The sequence below is a fragment of the Corvus cornix genome, chromosome 7 (assembly GCF_000738735.6).
Source record: "Corvus cornix cornix isolate S_Up_H32 chromosome 7, ASM73873v5, whole genome shotgun sequence".
Lineage (NCBI taxonomy): Eukaryota > Metazoa > Chordata > Aves > Passeriformes > Corvidae > Corvus > Corvus cornix.
In genome coordinates this window covers 18,680,462-18,700,478 of record NC_046337.1, presented here as the reverse complement: position 1 = coordinate 18,700,478, position 20,017 = coordinate 18,680,462, and the positions used below count along the sequence as shown (strand labels likewise).

The window sequence follows — 20,017 nt, the reverse complement described above, 5'->3', positions numbered from 1 at the left end:
GCCTGACCAGCAACATCCCAGGCTTGAGAAAATGCATAGGTAATTTATAAAACCAAACAAACACCTATGCAAACATCTTTTTCCAATTTACTGGCATTATATTCTGTATCAAGAAATAACAAAAAATAGGCCCAAGAGAATCTCCCCATTTAAAATAAAAAATGCATTTTGAATCAAGATTTAAAGAGCAAATAAAAATAAGAGCTGTAGTTGCCAACATTCTTTTAACCTTCTACAGACTCTTTCCAACAAGATGAGAATAACAATTTTTATTTGCTCAATTAATGCATTAAGAAATGCTAATTAACCTCTTTTCTGCTTTCAGTTCACTTTTCAATTGGTTCTCCCTTTCTTCTGTCCACTTGCTGTAGCTTATGTGTGTAGGTGTTGTCTGTGTATGCATGGGTGCTATCCTGGATATGTATTAGGTTTATGTCCTTGTTATCCTGAGATACCTCAGCTAATTCCTAAAGCAAATACAAAGAAAAAAAAAAAAAAAAGTAAACCAGAAAAATGCTGTTAAGGCAATCACTTCCAACTGTATGTGTTGAAGAAATTAAAGACTTCTTCCTAAGGAGGACTTTACAGTCAGATGAGCATCTGACCAACATGTAAAAATACAGTTTCCACTGCTGGGGAAAAAAAATCAAACAGAAAAAAGTGCAAACAGAAAACAACTTCTGAAAGTTTTAATTTTCTTTTCTTCTTTTCTTAAAAAACCTTCCAGGGGGACTGGATAGCTCAAGGGGTTGGTAATAGGATACAGAGCCTTTCATCTCTAGGTCACCAGTTCGCATCCAGGCCAGGTCAGTAGTGACCAAAAATTGTTACCATTTGATGGGTTTTCAGTGACCTATATGAAGTAAGTTGTTGGAAGCATTGTTGGAACAATTGCCGGAAGCTGTTCTCTTTTCATCCAAGAGGATGTGGCTTATCTTTTCATAGTCTCAGTGGTGAGACTGCATTACCTGTTCATCTAAAGATGCAAGAAACACTGATGCTTTTTGTAGAAATCTTTTTTTCTACAACTATTATCAATTCATAATTGTTGTAACAGTTATTGTTGCTGTTAGTATTCTGCTGCCTGTTCTGGATCTGTGCTATGGTTCAATGGATGTCAGGGTTGTTCTAAAGGTAACTGCTACAGGCACTCAATTCATGCAAAACCATTCTTTGTGTGAGCAGAGGTAACCTTAACTTATTTGAGTTGCAGAACTAAATTCCCATCTTTCTTTCTTGACATCTTTATTTTCAGGTTTTTCATCAAGACTAAACAGAGGAATTCAATCAGTGTAACACATCTGGAACATTTTTATGAGTGGGGAGAAAAAGAGATAAGACAAGCACTAGCTGGCCTAGAATTTCAAAGCAGCAATAGCCTAATACAGTGTCATAGATCAGGTCAGACTTGGAACAAATTTCAGAATTTCTAATTCCATTTCTAATTTTTATGTTGTTCTCAGTTCCATGAAGCTAAGTAGCAACAGATTTATCACTGGGATCTTTTAATCACCAAAACAACAAGATATTAAAAAAAAAAAAAAGAATAACTAAATTTTTTTTTTTAAATCATGGTTTTATAAAAGATAAGGATTATTCTGTTACAGGAAGGTCCCATTTCTACTGTCTGGCAATGGAGGAGACCCTTCTAAATGAAAAGAAAATAAGAAAATATGGCCTGGAAATAACATTTCTACCTAAGATCTCTAAACAGGTTCTAACTCCTGGCCATAACATTTGGGGGGAGGAGGGTGCTGAGTGACGAATAACACAACCACAATATTCCACTTTCAAAGACCTTCCAGAGGCTGTGAAATACAGGTAGTAAGATTGAGCAGTTCTAAGCTTGCTCACAACTATGTTGGTAGTGGGGAGGATGCATCTGTATCGTAGGGGAAAAAAGATGGACTAAGACAACTTAATATATTCCACTATCCATGCCAATCTTTTCCTGCCTTGCTGCAGGACTTAGATGACCAAGAATCAGAGCCCTGCTTTATATTTTGTTTTACCTTCCCACCAGGTCCCAAAAGTTTACAGAAGAAAAAATGTAAAATTTAAAATAAAACATAACTTGTAAATGAGAATCTGGAATTGGATACTTAAGGAAAAACAATTTCTCATCACAAAAGTTTTGATAGGTCTGACAGACACATGTGATTAATTACTGTAATATCAGAACAATACACCTTTAATCTACATCAGGTTTATTGACATTTTGCCTGCAAGTGTCTGAGAAGGCAACCCCCCCCAAAAGTAATTAAAAATGCAAAATCGGAAGTCCTAAATACATACTTTTTTAGATAAATGAAGGGTATTGCTAACTTAATACATGAAAAAACAAGACTGGAGCTTGAAATAAATTATGTTGATTCAAGTAGAAACATACTGCAAACCTGTCTTGCTTTCATATACAAAGAAATTAATCTTTGTTATAATCTTGCATGGAACAATAAGGCAATAAAGTTCTGTATTTAATTCGCGCATAATTCTTATATGTAGAGCTTAGTTTCTAGATTCATGGCATTTGTGTTCTCAGCTTGAATTTCAGAACTCTGTTGATCAAATCTACAGGTTACCATTTTGCTTTAAACATTTTTTAAGCTATGATTTCATGCATTTTTAGAATTTTATTATGTCTATATTTTTCATTTAGCACATTTTTCTTTTTTATCTAGAACACATCAGTGTCAGGCATCATCTTACTACTGCCAGGTCTTCTTTTTTGTTTTTCTATTAATTATTTTCATTTTTTCACTCATTTTCTTTTCATTACATGTACTACTGTTAATATTTTAAAAGAACAATGCAATGCTACGGTTATTAATGTACTGCTTTAAAATTTATAGTATTAGTTTCTGAATAAGCCTTTATTAAGGAATGGTGAAACAGTATACAAAGATGTATTGCTGTAAATATGCTTATACTCTTTTCTCTTTCCCCCTGTATTTGTGTACTAGGTGGTTGTGAATGCCCTTTTAGGAGCAATTCCATCCATCATGAACGTGCTTCTCGTTTGTCTTATATTCTGGCTAATTTTCAGCATCATGGGAGTAAATCTGTTTGCTGGGAAGTTCTACTACTGTGTTAACACCACAACTGATGAAAGGTTTGAAGTCGACCAAATCAACAATTTTAGTCAGTGCGAGGAACTCATAAAAAACAATCAAAGTGCCCGATGGAAAAACGTGAAAGTAAACTTTGATAATGTAGGATTTGGGTATCTTTCTTTACTTCAAGTAGTAAGTGATCACTCTTTATATACCTTTTCCTGTTTATATGCAGTAGTGAAAAGCAATTCTAGCAACAGAGAGAAAACATTTACCTGATGATTTTTATCTGTGACTTAGTAGTACTGCTACACTGGTAGTTGATTACTCTTTTCATCATAAGCAGCAAGTAGAGTCTATTATGATGAATAAAGAATTTTTAGGATATCTAATGACACACCTTCCTATTTATGGCTCCCTTAGTCCTACAGCTCCTTCTAATTTTTAAAGTTTCTAGAAGTACCTAGGAATGGTATTCAGGTATCTAAATATTTTAAGTTTTCCAGTTGCTGAAAAAAAATCTCCATTGGTGTGATTAAGTCACAAAGAATTCCAGGTAATAAATTTCATCTCAGGCATGTGGCTGCCACCAGTGCAGACTTACGTGATATAAAAAGCAATTTCTCATTCAGAAGAGAAATAAGAAAAATAGCACTCGATACTGTAATCTATGAAATATTTTCCTGATATTTCTGTGCACAAGGACCTCATGGAGTTTAGTTGGCAAAAACTGAGGGAAGAAGAAAGAAAATATATGCAGAAAGTTACTATAAGATTATGCCTTCACTATCAAAAATTGTGTCCTCACAACCCCGTCTGTCTTTGTATTTTGAAGTAGCTAACAATGTGACCTAGCTTTAATCAAGAAAATGAGGGACTCTAATCTATGTTGTGTACCTTCAGCAAACTCTATGGTTTTGGTTTTTTTTTTTGATGTTACTCTCTAACTCTGCAGTATCTTAGGTTTCATTTTTATTGCTTTTAAATAAGTTTCCAGCTTTTATGTTGTTTATATAAAATCTCAGTAGAACAAATCATTAACATGATGCAGTGGTGTGGACATTGTCCTGCACATGGTCTAAAACACTACTTCTGAGCAATATGAACTGCCTCTCCCAGCTAATACAGCATCTTACTTGTGTGACTGATAAGTCCATCAATTTAAAATTCATTATGATTACTTACTTTACTGTCACATCAGGAAGGAGTGGAGAGGGACCAATAGTACTAAAGAAATAAAATACTGAATACAATTTGATTTTGATAACTAAAGACTTTAAGTATTTATTTTCCTTGCCTTATTTATGAAATCTACTCACCCAGGGAGGCAGAATGCTGCATTACAGGTGTTCAGGAGAAACAAGACATCAACAAAGCTTTTTCCAAGTAGTTTGCAACTCTGTTTCTAGTAGTACCTATTCTACTCTGAGACACAGGTAATTATTCTAGGTTCATTTCCTTCCTGGCTTTGTGGCCACAATCACCACCCCTCAGCTACTTGCAGTCATATCTGTTTCAGTGTCCTGGCTATGCACAAATTATTTAATCTTCTATTCGTTGAAAAGCAACAAATATTTCTTACATAAACACTTAGATTCTTAAATTATTGGAATTTTTTCGGAGGCAAATTAGGAGAAATTTGCCAATTGTTCCCACAATTCCAAAGGAAAAATTAATCTAGACCTACCACAGAGGGACCTAGCTCTCACAGAGGACAAGCCACTTGTTTGTGCAGTATCTGCAATGTAGAGATTTTGCAAGAACATGGGACCCTCACTCAATGATGGGGGATTTTTTGTGTGAGTAGAATGTCCATGACAACAGCACTTAATTTTTCTGTATTGCTAAAATGCTTGTAAAAGCATGAAGGATTTTTTTGTTTGACATACCAGAAAAAAAGGGGCATTTCTGTCATTGCACAAAACAGAAACTTGGCCCTGCATCTTCTAGAGTTTGGTAAGTAAGACAATAGTAGTGATTTTGCAGTTATGGAACGATAAGAGCCCTAGGACCAAGAAAGAATATCAGCTTGATTTTCAGTTAATGCATTAAAATGTGTAGAATCTGTTTTTTCACCTTCAAGAAAACAAGGCCACAATTCACCACTGTTTGAGATTCTTACATTGCTTTCTCAATCAAAAAAACCCCACTGATAACGTGATTTTCTATTTGATATATAAAGTACTTTTGATCAAACTCTAGCACAAGACTCCAAAGCCATCATGTCCAAAACAAACATGAGACATGAACAGGTATGTCATAGCCCTAGATTTTCCTACCCTTCCTAAACAGCTTGCAGCAATAGAAAGATGACTAAATGCTAAGGTACTAACTAGAGGTATACATTACTGTGTCAGAAACAAGGATAAATGTATTGAAAGTTTAGTATTTGGCCTAAAAGTATATATTGAGCCTGAAAAATATGATTAGAAAATCATGTGGATATTCTTTCTGTTAGCCTAATGTGATCATTAATGGCCTTTCTACTGAAGTCATTTGGTTCTCCACCTTAACAACCTCAGGCACAGACTTTTATTAGTGCTGGACCTGAGAAAATAACCCCAGGGAGGTCAATGCCATTTTTCTAATAACAATCTCTGTGAAGAGTATCAGTGCATGAATTACTGATACAAGGCCAGGAGGCTAGAAAATAAATACAGAAAGCTTCCTCTTATTCCCCATTATTTCCATTCTCCATTCTGCCCTCTGGCTCATGCCCTTTGAGTCAGTCAAAGAATGTTGTAAATCCCATCAGCTTTTCTGGGTTACAAGAACCATAAAGTAAGTCCTTACTATCTGTATCACTATTTGGAGTGAATGCTAATGGCAGTTAGTACCATTTTCATGACAAAAAATTGAAATGAAAACAAGCCAAAAGAATTTCAACCCAAGGCATTGAGGACCTTATTATTCTGGGAAAGACATAAAAGAATCCTGTGAACAACTTTTTTTTTAATGTTTTTAGCAGTATATGGGTCTCTTCATCACAGAAAATCCTTCTATTTTTAAGAGTGATATGGAAAAGAAACATATATTTCACAGAGAAATGCTCCAAAGCAAAGGGATAATTTCAGAAAGAAGTATTCTAGGCTCAAATTATAGAAATGTGTGATAGTAACTTTTTGAGCAAAAGGAACTCTCTAACAAGCTCTTTCTTGAGTTTGCTTGGCAGTGATGGTGGATGACTTTCCTGAATGAGGGGCCTAAGAAAAGAACATTACCTAATTTTTGGTTGACAGTTCTTGGGTTTTCTTCTTTCATGGGAGGGGTTTGTGTGGAAAATCTTCAGTATTATAGCAATGTTATAATTATTTCTGCCCAAAAATACAGCCTAACAATACATGTCATTGATAAAACCAAGTTCTATAGACTTTGTTGATCAGAGTGTTTTCCAGAATTCTTATATAATTTGGAGTATATTTATTCATGCCATCAGTCATATAAGCACACATTTCTTCCATGAGAATTTTTTTTCTTCTATAATACAGCGTAAATCATGTTGGTTTATGTGGATCTTCAAGATTGTTTTTTCATTTCTTGGTCTGAACTTGCTTGAGTATTTCTCTGTCTCTAAAGAGAAGCATCAAAGCAGAGACAGATCTGCTGGAGAAATTCCTTTCACAATTGTCATGCACCAATGGGTGAAGAGGAAGAGGCTGGTGTACACAAAGAGATGTGGCATCTGCCCTGATAATTTTATGGCCTTATGCCTTTTAACTTGAACCTAGTATTTGGATTCCTTGGTAAGTAAATCTCCCAAAGGCCTGCTTTTACCCTGCTAGTAAGGGTATACCCTGCTTGCCAGGACAAAGTGTGACCCCAGTGGGTCTCAAAGCACAATATTATACTATACTGTTGTTATGAATATCAGTAAGAAAATACATCTCTTGAAGTGTATGGTAAAAAAATCAGAATCTGAATTCTAAGGCTAGAAGTTTAGGATACTTTCAAAGTTCAAGCAGGCTAGAATTTTAAAAGCAAGATGCTATTGTATGTCCAAAAGAGATTGTGAATCTTCATGGTGATTATTTCTGGTAAAGAAATTGAGTGGTGAAACTCCAGCATGACTTCATGAGAAATTATTTATCAGGGGGGAAAAAAATCTATGTATTTTTACCAATAGTAAAGGAGATGGGTGATTTTTGCTCTGTTGTTTTTTCTAACTACATTTGAATCTGCATCTGAATATGTGTCATTGAAATTTCCTTGGGGGAAAAAACATTTGGAACAGATTCTGACTTCAGTTATACTGCTGTAATCTTTAAAATCAATTAATTACTCCTGATTTAGAGTCACTGAGAATATAGAATATATTTTATATGGTAATATGCTAAACAGAAACTAATAATTTGATCTCTTGGTAATTTTCTGTGTTATTTTCTATTCAGTATACACAAATACACAAATGATACCTTATTTCTGTTAAAGAGAACACATTGCAGATAAATATAAGCAGGTCTATGCATCTACAGTAGAAATAATGCTTTCACTGAATGTGATGCCTTGACTCTCCTAATTTCTTCAAAAATTGTAGTATCTTAGAGTTTTATGAAACTCATTGTGGATAATACAAGATAGCAATATGTTATATTTCTATTTTTCCACCCCCATACTGTTTTCAAGTTTCCTTTTTAACAACAGCAACAACTACAATAATATTAATACAGCTCAGTCCTTCAGCTCTATTTTCTATCACTGGTTGGAAGGGTACTGTCTGTTTATAGTGCAGTGACGATGGTGAAGCTCAATATTTCAAAATTAGTCTATTTTTTTTTCATTGACTCTTAGTCTAGGCTACACCAATAAATTTGCAAAAATCCCAATAATAATTCCGTTTTGCCTGGAGGATGATATGGAAAGATCACCGTGGGTTTGAATCTGAGGCAACAGCACACACTTTGCACAAATGCCACTCCATCATTTTCATCATCTTTCTGAAGTAAAAGTATGCTCATTATTTTCACATGGTGTTTCAGACTGAAGTGCTGATTTCAAGTTATGACATTCCAAAAAATGCAAGCAGTGTACCAACACAGAAACAACAGTAGCACTCTAAGACATGAAGTAATCATCTTGCCCTATTTAGACCTTGTTAGATGAAATACTGAGTCCTGCTTTGGCTGCCATTTCAAGAGAAGAACTAGTGTAAGAGAGCCCAGAGGAAAACAGTGAGAGGGATGAGAGTTCTGGAAAACAAGATTTACATGGAAAGATTGAAGGAACAGTGATCACTACCTAAAGAAGAAAGACAACAACAATCAGTTTGCAAAAAGTAAAAGATGCTGCCTGAAGGTGATTGCTGCAGCTCTCCAGATACGTAATGGCTGTGACAAGTGAGTCTTAAATGGCAACAGAAGGATGTAAATATTAGGAAATAATAAAAACAAGTGCCAGAATAAATATTTTTTAAAAGGTTGTGGAGTGTTCACCATTAAAAGCCTTTGAGGACAAATTCAACATATATTAGTAATTTACATAGAGTAAAGCTTATCTACTTCTCCTAATCCCCTGCAGTCCAAGTATTCCACGAGGACTTTAAATTCTTCAGCTGAGACATCTACTTGCTTCAGATTTATTCTGGATTTACTGGTCCTCTGATACTACAGTTTGATTTCACCATTGTACTGTTAGTTGCCTGAGCTTCATATATTCTGTGTTGACCCCAAGATGTCAAAGTTGCTGCACATTGGATTTGCATCTAAGGATAATCATGCTCTTTTCAGTATTCCAGTTTCAAAAGTGTAAGGGACCTTTCCTTTAAGAAAATAATTTCTTCTCATTTTAAGTTCACATCAGGATGATGCCAAACTGCTCTGTGTCCTGCATAAAAAAAAGGTTTTTTGAAACTTTCACTAGAAATGAAACCTCAAGATGATGGTCATACAGCAAAAAACACGGATGAAGAGTGTTCCATTCCTGATTCTATTCTGCAACTGGTGGCAATGAAAATGGAGGAACCAATGATCTGCAGCCTTGTTTTGCAAAATTTTAATGAGGATTAAAGAACAGAGAGCTATTTCCTTTTTTTTGCTTTATTTTTGGGTACAACTGGATTAAAAACCAATTGATTTCTACTTGGAGATGTTGCCTAGTTAAAAGAGAACTAATTGCTACAACAGAGAAAATTACTTTATGTTGCGAACATTCTGATGAAGCAATCTACACCTAACTGTCAAATATAAAAATTTACAGATTTTGGGCAGAGGAAATAGTTACAAAATTTCACTAAATGCTGTCATTTATGAGGCATATAAGTATTCAATGCACATAAACCACTTCCTGCTACTTTAGGTCAGGATGTATCTGAGAGATCTAGGCTCTGTAAAGCACAATACAATATATTTAATCTGAACATAGAATTATTAAACCAGGTAAAATCTTTCAAAGTAGATTCTGATTGATAGGAAAACACCTTTTTTGAGATTATAAAATTTTTGGTTCCCTTTTGTTGACACCTTTTTTATTTGGGAGGGTGGAACTACGTATCAGTGTTCATTGGTGGCAACTCATTTACATAAGGCTGTACACCCAGCTGTACATAGCTTTTGCAGTTGACAAGATTTGATGAACTAAAATGCCTTCTACAGTTTTTGGTAATTAGAAATTAAAAATAAGTTAATCATACAGCTTAAAATGTTCATATCAAGACAAAGTAATGGGATACACAGCAGTATGTCCGATGAGCAGCTGAATAGAAAGCCAAGAGACAAAATTCTTCAGAAATCTAACGCTAGTAATTATTCCTGGTGCTGTACTGGGTTGCTGGAAATTATTAAATGAATTGTCTTTAGGCTCTATGCTTAAACAGGTGTGTACTGTTTACAGGCTACATTTAAAGGCTGGATGGATATTATGTATGCAGCTATTGACTCAAGAGATGTAAGTACTGCAAATATTTTAAATTATCTTTTTTTTCCTGAGTTCTATCTACAAGTGTGTATTTATCTTATTTATCTTATAAGAAATTAATACTTATTTATCTTATAAGCAATTAATATTCATACAATAAAATGAAAACAAATTAATTAGAATGAGGTTCTAATAAGCAATTAATACTTACTTATCTTATAAGCAATTAATATCCATACAATAGAATGAAAACAATTAAATTAATTAGAATGAGGTTCTGTGGTAACAAAATGTGGAAAACTGAATGCAAACTGCCAGATACTATCAGCAAGAGGTGGAATAGACAAAATATATTGATATAAGTGATAGGAATATTGTCCAAACACAAAATATTGGGGACATTTTGCACAAGGTTGCCACTTGTTCAGCTGAAATTTTCACATCAAGTCTCAGGAATGATATTTCACTTTTTTTTTTCCTTAGGTATTACAGCAACCCAAGTATGAAGACAACTTGTACATGTACTTGTATTTTGTCATTTTTATAATTTTTGGGTCTTTTTTCACCCTGAATTTGTTCATTGGTGTCATTATTGACAACTTCAATCAGCAAAAAAAGAAGATAAGTATTGTTTCATTTCCCTTCTAAAGATATTCTAAAATATTGCATTTTTGCAGGTGCATGATATATGGAAAGTACACCCATAGCTTGTTCAAAATTGAAAAAGCTGCAGTATACTAGGACATAAAATCATACCTGCAGTATTCATTAAAGTCATAAGATTTTTCATTTAGTGAGCGGGACAGATCCTTCTGTTGTCTCCTCAAGTCATCTGCTTTTTCATGACTAAACTTTATGAGGTCTTCTTGCATGATCCAACCCCTCAATTAGGTCCCTACATTAAAGAAATCATAATTTCTTGGGGTATTTTTCTTCTTGATTTGTAGTTATTCTATGAGCACACAAAAAATAGCTAGCTGGTCGTGAAACAAAGAATCATTTCATCACACAACTACAGATGCTGTTTTAATGATCACAAGTATTCAAGTTCTACTTTGTGGCACTGAACAATCTGAAAGTATACAGAGCACGAGTGGTTTGTAACTATTTCAGGACCTTTTTCTATTGTTTCACAGTGCAGATGTAGATAATCTCACTGGTATAGATGGTCTAACTATGAGATGCTTGCCTTTAAAATTATTTTCTGCAAATAGATAAAGCAATGAAAGCTCAAGGACCAAAGCAGCTATGAGTTACTAGTCTACTTTTACTTTGCTGGGCTGCATCACTTTCTTTGGGTTTATGTTAATAATGAGAAATACTAAGCAAGATTTTTGGAAGCTGTACATGGTAGAAACCTAGAGGGATATGGTTAAGGAGCCTGTCCAGCTTATGGTCCATGCATTCCCACATCTTCAAGCTTCCCACACACTCATCCACAAAGGTCTGCATCCAGTCCTGTGTGTGCACTGGCATTCCTGGAATTAGATATCTGCAAGTATCTCTTATCAAGGAAAAAAATTTCTACAAGAGGTATGGGAAGTATCATGGGTTTTCATTCAAGCTGTCTCTTAAAGAAGGTTACTATGGATTTTGGTTAGGTTACTATGAAAGACCCATAATTCCTCCTTTGTCTTCACTGCCAGACTTCAAAGGCAGGTTCATGCTTCTGCTAAACAGACCTTCATTGAACATGGATGCTAATCAAAATAAAAGATTTAAAAGAGAGCATTTTGCTGTTAATAGGGTGCTTCAATCTTCAGCTAAGTTTCTCCAAAGTCTGATAATCCATCTTCTCAAGAACCTTGAAGACTTTGGGTCCCAATGCTAATGTGACTGCAAAACTAGAGATACCTAAAGCACATTCCTCTACTGAAAACCTGACTTTGTCTCTTTCCCTTGTTTCACTAAAATCACAGTTCAAAAGTGACAGTATTGAGCAGCCCAGACTATCTGAGTTTATCTCACGTACTATTTACAGTATCTCTTCCTATAAAAGAAAATAGGTACTGAAAATGATTTTTTCTTGGAATTCCATGAAAATAACTGTAGAAAACTGTTGCATTGGTTTTTTTGGTTTTTTTTTTTTTTTTTGAGAGATGCAGTACTGGATGTCCAGACTTCCAGACTAAATGCTTAGATTGTAGACAGTTTTAGATTGTAGACAGCTGCATTTGATAGCTAAGAGATTTTTCCCAGTTTAGTCATCTTGATTTTTGAATCATTCAGTCATATTTCTCAAAGAGTTTTCTCAGCACTGCATATAAATGTGATTATAACCAGTTTTGGTTTCATGTTTTTACTTTGGAGGTCAAGACATATTTATGACAGAAGAGCAGAAGAAATACTACAATGCAATGAAAAAGCTGGGATCCAAAAAACCACAAAAACCTATACCAAGACCAGGGGTAAAATTATTTATACACATCAGACAAATAGCTATTTACAAAGAGTTTTTATTGATACAGAGAGAGCAGAAATATACCCAAATGAAAATTATCAGTAACTAGTGCATTAGTCAGCAGAAATGGAAAATAAAAACAAAACCAAAAAATTATTTTCAACTTGCAACTGTATGTATGAATATGCAACACAGGAGGCTGAACTAAGTTGATGTATTTGAGTACTCCACTTAAGACCACTAGTTGCAATTTTATTGAAGTCTCATAAGCCTTACTGCATGTGTTTTTCTACTTTCTTCTAACAGGAAAAAAAATAAGTTACAGTTTGTATTGGATGTTTCTTTTTTCTTTCTTCCTCAGAATAAATTCCAAGGCATGGTCTTTGATTTTGTGACACAGCAAGTATTTGACATCAGCATCATGATTCTTATTTGTCTTAACATGGTAACCATGATGGTAGAAACTGATGACCAGAGCAAAGAAATGGAAAATATTTTATACTGGATAAACCTCGTGTTCATTGTCCTTTTCACTGGAGAATGTGTCCTGAAATTAATTTCACTTCGCCATTACTACTTCACTATAGGCTGGAACATTTTTGATTTTGTGGTTGTCATTCTCTCAATAGTAGGTAAGTCTTGTTAATTAAACCAAAAAGAAGGTAAAATGAATATGAGGTGAACTTTTACTTGAATAGAGCTATACGGTGAGCTTTACCAATTGCAAGATTTACAGCCAACTCATTCAACTTTACATTTTTACTTGTTTTATTTTTACGTTATTTAGCTAAACCAACCATCAAAACTATTATGATCATCCAACATATATTGCACCTGCAAATATTAAGTACAACTGCTAAAACAGAAATTATGCAAGTGGAATCTACAGAATATCTTTAATTGCTACGTAAAACCGCTGATTTTAAAAATATGTTTCTAAATTTCTATTGTGATATGGAGATTAAGTGGTAACGTACCTTGGTTTTCTTCTTTTCTTTTTTTTCTTTTTTAGGTATGTTCTTAGCTGAGATGATTGAGAAGTACTTCGTATCCCCCACACTATTCAGAGTCATCCGACTTGCCAGAATCGGTCGAATCCTGCGCCTCATTAAGGGCGCTAAGGGAATCCGCACTCTGCTTTTTGCTCTGATGATGTCTCTTCCTGCTTTGTTCAACATTGGGCTGCTGCTCTTCCTGGTCATGTTCATCTATGCCATATTTGGCATGTCCAACTTTGCCTATGTCAAGAGAGAAGCTGGGATTGATGACATGTTCAACTTTGAAACATTTGGCAACAGCATGATCTGCCTGTTTCAGATCACCACGTCCGCGGGCTGGGATGGTTTGCTCGCCCCGATCCTTAACAGTGGGGAGCCGGATTGTGACCCTAACAAGGCTCATCCAGGGAGTTCTGTGAAAGGTGACTGTGGCAACCCTTCTGTTGGGATTTTCTTCTTTGTCAGCTACATTATCATATCCTTTCTGGTAGTGGTGAACATGTACATCGCTGTGATTTTGGAGAACTTTGGTGTTGCTACTGAAGAAAGCGCTGAACCCTTGAGCGAGGACGACTTTGAGATGTTCTATGAAGTCTGGGAGAAGTTTGATCCTGATGCAACACAATTCATGGAATTTGAGAAATTGTCGGATTTTGCAGCAGCACTTGAGCCTCCTCTTCATCTACCCAAACCAAACAAAGTCCAGCTTATTGCAATGGATCTGCCCATGGTGAGCGGTGACAGAATTCACTGCCTTGACATCTTGTTTGCTTTCACAAAGCGTGTATTGGGGGAAAGTGGGGAGATGGACGCCCTCAGAATACAGATGGAAGATCGGTTTATGGCATCCAATCCTTCTAAAGCTTCCTATGAACCAATTACAACCACATTGAAACGAAAACAGGAGGAGGTGTCTGCTGTCATCATTCAGCGTGCTTACAGACGTCACCTTTTAAAACGAACAGTAAAACAAGCTTCCTTTATCTATAACAAAAATAAAACTGAAGGTGGGGCTGGTCAGGGTATGAAAGATGAAATCCTTATCGACAAGTTAAACGAAAACTCATTTACAGAGAAAACAGATATAACCGCATCAACAGCAGTTTGTCCACCTTCTTATGATCGTGTAATGAGGCCAGTCAAAGAAAAGCACGAAAAGGAAGAGAAAGATGGTCAAAAATAAGAGCAAATAGCAAGAAAAATCATATATGTGCAAAGTAGTTCATAGCCTGTAAGGATCACGTGTTTGTGTCAACAGGACTCCTGAAGGAGGTCTATGCCAAACTGACAATTTTTACAAATATACTGTACATTAAAGGTCAGTGCCTATTAAAAGACAGTGACCCCTTGTCAGCGACTGTGACTGTGATAAGAAGAAACAACCTTGACAGGAGGTTACTGTTCTCACTACCAGCTGACACTGCTGAAGAGGAGAGAAAAAAATGGCTACACAGACTGTAGGGACCAGTTAAAGGGGTGCGAAACCAAGTATTTGTGTGCTTAGCATAAAACAATATGGTAATTGTATCCACTGTTTGCATTTCAACTGCCACATACTTCATATTTTTACAAAATCTGTGTTGGTGGATTCATCTTGTTTTTATTCATGTTGTTTCTTATATGTGACTATTTTTGTAAATGGGGCTTCTGTTGGGGAAGGGAATTAAGTACACCTTTACAGGTACAAGGGCCAGGTGTTCTATTATACAACTAATATACACACAGAAATTATTTGCATGAAGGCATGCTGCACTTATAGATCATGCATGAAAATAACATTAAGTCACAAAGAACAACAGGTTTTTTTAGTACAGTGTTTCTGGAAAGGAATAACAGATTTTGAGGTGCTTAATTAAAGTATTCATGTTGTATCATGTTCAAACAAGTCTTAGTATGCCTGTAAAGTCCTCTACAACTCACAAGAATAGTAAATATGGTTTACTTTTTGCACAGACCATTAAGTTTCAGAAGGTGCAAACTTCTTCCTAGGTCTGGAGTCACAGATTTTGTCTTTGTCAAATGTCTTTCTGCGTACGAATACTAAATGAATCTGCCTCAGCCCTCCAAATTGATCAAAAGGAGCCCTCTATAAAGTTGTTCTGCTTTATCCTGCAGTATTGTTTAGCCATCTTCAGCTCTCAGTAAGGTTGATGTTGTACACGTTAATGAAAAGCCCTCTGATATGTAAATAATTTTTAACCAGTGGTGCATGTTTGAGCAAACAGATAATGACTTTAGCACATTTATTGCATCAAATATGTACCACAATAAGTGTAGTGCGCAAGCGTTCAACAGGTAAAATTACGTATTATCTACCATTATAGATAGTTTGGATGCAATCAATGCATGTTTCTATTGCCTATGCTGCTATTCCTTTGACAGACCAGGATTCTTAAACATGGGAAGCCATACATCAGAGCTAAATGAAATAAACTACTCAAAAAGACCTCATTCCTCCATACCATTAAGCAATATTTTGCAGCTATTTAGGAGCTTGTTTTACATTTCTGAATTTTCAGTGAAAAAAAAGCATATAGTGTATATCCAAACTGTACAGACATGTTGAAAACTACTAGACCTGTTGAAAATAATGTTAGGATTTTATAAGCAAATATAAATACTGTAAAAATCATTTTATTTTATTTTTCAGCATTATGTACATAAAACAAGAACTGAATTTTATCTTCAGGTTGATGTCACACCGTTTTTGTTACTTTCTGTCTGTATCTTTTCACACAAGAACTCCAGAGAACAAGATATAACTAAGTGAATGGATACCTGTAGGTTCTTATTTTTTACAGTATTTGCCAACATATCAATAATTTCTGCGAAATAAGTTCATAATTTGCTTCTAAAAAGCTAAGGGTTTTTTGCAGTTGGGAAATGATCTAAAGTTCAAATTGAATGTCTAAGCAGTGCCTGCATCATGAGTTTTCAGACACAATCTTGCTTTCACAGAATCCTGAATCTTTTCTCATATTTATTCACTGATTTTTTTTTACATTCATGCTGCACTAGAACAGTTCTAAATGTTATCTAGGGTTCACAGTATTTTTTCACAAAGAGAAAGTAGCAAAATTGTATAATCCAACACATCAGGACATTTTATGTTTCTTACACAGGAAAATTAAATATAGATTACTTTTATTAAAATTATTGACTAAATCTGTATTAGTGAACTGCATGCAGGAAAATGCTATTACCCTAACTGATGCTAAAGAACATTATTAATGCGTCAAAATAATAAAGATTACATTTTTTATTGTACTTTCCTTTTGTGTTTATTATCTGACATTACTATAAAAAAGGTATGCTTCTAAGCCACAGAATGAGAGGATACTGAAAACAGCCAGCTATGCTGTTCTTCCATGTAAGAAAATCCTTGGGGCTTGCTTGTTAGTCACTAATTAGGAATTTCTTTTTTAATGTGTGTTAGACAGTGAGCATGATGCTTCTGCATGTATCAGTAGTTCTGCCCTGAGTGACTTCATGCAGCAGCTCCATTCAGTGGGGTGCACAGCCATTGAATACCAGAGCTGTCCTGAGTGTGTCCCAGGAGGCTCAGAGCAGTTACAGAAAAGAGAAGTGGGCATTCAAGAGTTTATAAAGACAAAACGAGGGCTGAAAATAGTACTAGATCCATGACATTCCGCAGCTTGGATTGAGAACCAGTTTATTCTTGCTGGGTGCTGTTCACAAACAGGCTACAGAGCATCTCACATTTGAGCACATTTCTGAAAAAGGCGAAATGGTGTTGGAATGAATAAATCATCTGTCTTTTCCTCAGGAATTTTAAGACTCTCTCTGGCAGCATCACGTTCCTAGAAGCAATCATTTGTGAATACCGATATGGAAAAACACGCATCTGGAAAGTGGGCCTGTTCCTTATTCTTTATCAATTGCTTCAGTGAATTTCTGAAAATATTAATTTTATATGTTTACATAATTTCTATATTGCATTCCCCTACAACTTACAATGAAAACACTCAGAGGTGAATACTGAACTTAGTAAGAAACCAGTTTATGACCAATTGTAGTCTTTACACTTGCTTCAGTGGCTAATGCAGAAACAAAATTTCATAGCATTTTCCCTGAAATTCATCAAAAATCTTTCAAGGGAGGGAAATTTTTCTTTGTAAAATTGTTCTGAAATATATTACGAAAAAAGGAATCGAAAACTTTGATAAAAAATGCCTATTGAAATGAACTGATAAGTATTTTCAGATTAATATGTGGACAAAATATGTCTTAAAAGTTACCTTAAAAAGTACATTAAAAAAATACTTTTTTCTCATACCTCTTATAGGTTTTAAAGAAGCCTAAATGTTGCTTCAGAACAAGTCAAGCATAACTTAAACATAGCAGGACATTCAGAGGATTGTCTTGGCCAACAAGGAAAGCCAACTACGCTTATTGCATAGTGCTTCTTTGGCACCTTCCTGATGCTGGGGATGAGAAGTGTGTGACACAGGAATGCTATGTGTAATGGACTTGCTAGGAAAGGTCACTCTGAGCGCTCTCTGCTAGAAGAGCCAAACAGCTGCTCCTACAAACTCCGTGCAGGATGGGTTCTGCTCCTTGGACTTGGTGGCATTACTGGTGGCTTTCCTGCCGGACGGTCTGCACACCCACCCCAAAGGAACGCTCTTTAGCATCCTTTGTTTCTGCTGTCTCGAAATGATGGCTGAGGATGCTTTCACCTCCAGAGGAAAACCTGAATTTTACTAGTCTTTGCAAATCTGATTCTGCAGGAGGAAAGAAAGGAGGGGGAAAAGACGAAGTTTCTCTATCTGATTTGACCCTATTGCTATTGTATTTCTAAGAGAAGTGTCACATAACTTGAAGTACTCGGTTACATTATGAAATGTGGGCCACTTATTCGTATGTTCAGCCAAGAAAAGCAAGGAAATAAACACATTCCCAAAGCTTCCATTCGGCATTCCGGCTGTGAGCGTTCCCGAGGCACAGCTGCCCACCCGCCGGCAGGGGGCGCCAAGGCGCTGGGAGCCGCCCCGCCGCTCCCTCGGGATCGCCCCGCGCTGGCGTGTCCGCCCCGCCGCCTTCCAAGAGTTTTTCTTCCCGTGTCTCTCCCGCCTCCTTCCCGTCCAAGCCAATGGCAGGAGGCTGTCCTCACCCTTCCGGAGCCCCCCCGCAGTGGCGTCGGGTAGCAACGATGGACGCTGAGGTGCAGCAGGTGGGCGCCACCGCCGTCCCCCCCCGGCCGAGGGAGGAGGGAGGGATGGGGGCGGCCGGCGAGCCGCAGGAGGGGCCGGGGGAGCCGGGCAGGAGTGCGGCCGGGCCGGGCCGGGCCGGGCCGGGACGGTGCGGTGGGCGCGGTATCCCCGGGGCCGTCCCGGCTCGAAGCGTTGGCACCGGTGACCCGCGGCCGCTTCCCCGCAGGCGCTGCTCAATTACTACTGCCAGGAGGGGCGCTTCCAGCACGCCCGGGCCGCGGCGGACGAGGCGCTGGCGCGGCTGGGCGGGGACCCCGTGCTCCTCTTCTACCGGGCCTACGGCGCGCTGAGGACAGGTAATGGGGCGGGCCCGTTGCTCCCGAGACGCTGGGCTTCCTTGCCTCGCCTCCCAAAGCTCAGCCGCTAGTCTGCTGCACAGGGAAAGGCGATGTTACGGAGTCTGAATGTATTCCATGTTGAGTAAATTACCTGTTGAGTAAATTACCAGTGTGTTATTATCTGTCACCGCTCCTCCTTAGTTTGAGTGAAAGTGATCTGGACAGCATCGTACCAAAGTGAGAAATAACATTTTTTTTTTTTTTTCATGGTTACATCAACGTGGGTCAGGTAAGTGGGTTCCTTAGAGGGAATTTGAGCCCTGCCCAAACACATACTGCATTTGATTAGAAAGTCACTAGTGTTTCCCAGCTAATAGCTCTTCCTTTCAAAGCAGATGTGTCTAATTTTGTTGTCTCCTCTGTCTCAGGGAAACTGACAGCTAATACCTATTGGGGGATCTTTGTGTAAATTATACTGTTCTGAGAAATTTATTTAGCTACATGTGTATTTCAAGGATGTCACAAAATATTAACAAGTAACTCAACATGGAGGAGGGCTGAGACTAGTCTAGGAAGGTGTTCTGGTTTTGAGGTAGTGTGTTTGTTCCCAAACTCCCAGATGTTCTTGTTTGTGTAAGAATCCTGTCATTTTTCAAGATACTGTCTATTCTGCTGATGTTCAAAATATTTGCACAAACAAGGTAAAAATCCTGGCTATATAAAGAAACAGGAACAAAAAGAGCTGCTCAATGCCCTGTATAAAACAAGTAAGAAATATGATTTTCATCTTTATCACAGTTGGCAGAACTAGCACACAATTCTTTTCAAGTTCTTTGCATTGAGGTGCTATTTTCTTTCCTGTGTCTGTTTGAAAGATGTGCACAAACAAGTGGATATAGGCATAATGAACAAAAGGCATGGAAGAAAAAAATAGAAGAGAAAATTTAAGTCAAACTGATGTTTGATGAGGATATTCTTTGTCTTGAAAAGTGTTATAGCTTATTCTGTGCTTGTTTTCACTAGGTGATGTCCAAGAAAGTATTCGACAGTTGGAGTCTATTAAAAACAAACAGGAGGTGTCACTTTGTACAATGATGGCTCTGATTTATGCCCACAAAAAGAGCCCTAATCCAGGTATGCTCATTAAGACATGCTGTTTCATGTTTTAAACAGCTGTGTGTGAAGGCCTGAGAGTTGTAGGCTAATT

General features: G+C 36.8%; 2 protein-coding genes across 3 annotated transcripts in view; both read left to right on the top strand.

Annotated features, from left to right (window-relative positions):
- The window catches only part of LOC104693908 (sodium channel protein type 1 subunit alpha), a 93,156-nt gene extending 76,591 nt beyond the window's left edge, over positions 1-16,565 (top strand). The window contains exons 23-28 of one of the 2 annotated variants that reach the window (XM_020584995.2): positions 2,961-3,242; positions 9,876-9,929; positions 10,383-10,520; positions 12,203-12,307; positions 12,662-12,932; positions 13,313-16,565. In XM_020584995.2, coding sequence (XP_020440584.1) covers positions 2,961-3,242; positions 9,876-9,929; positions 10,383-10,520; positions 12,203-12,307; positions 12,662-12,932; positions 13,313-14,481 — 2,019 coding nt within the window. In that variant the 3' untranslated portion in view covers positions 14,482-16,565. The remainder of the gene's footprint in view (positions 1-2,960; positions 3,243-9,875; positions 9,930-10,382; positions 10,521-12,202; positions 12,308-12,661; positions 12,933-13,312) is intronic. The other variant, XM_020584996.2, reaches the window with a different exon arrangement.
- Positions 16,566-18,142: 1,577 nt separating this feature from the next.
- Positions 18,143-20,017, top strand: part of TTC21B (tetratricopeptide repeat domain 21B) — a 38,069-nt gene continuing 36,194 nt past the window's right edge. The window contains 4 exon segments of the mRNA XM_039554935.1: positions 18,143-18,422; positions 18,425-18,492; positions 18,699-18,828; positions 19,834-19,944. Coding sequence (XP_039410869.1) covers positions 18,158-18,422; positions 18,425-18,492; positions 18,699-18,828; positions 19,834-19,944 — 574 coding nt within the window. The 5' untranslated portion in view covers positions 18,143-18,157.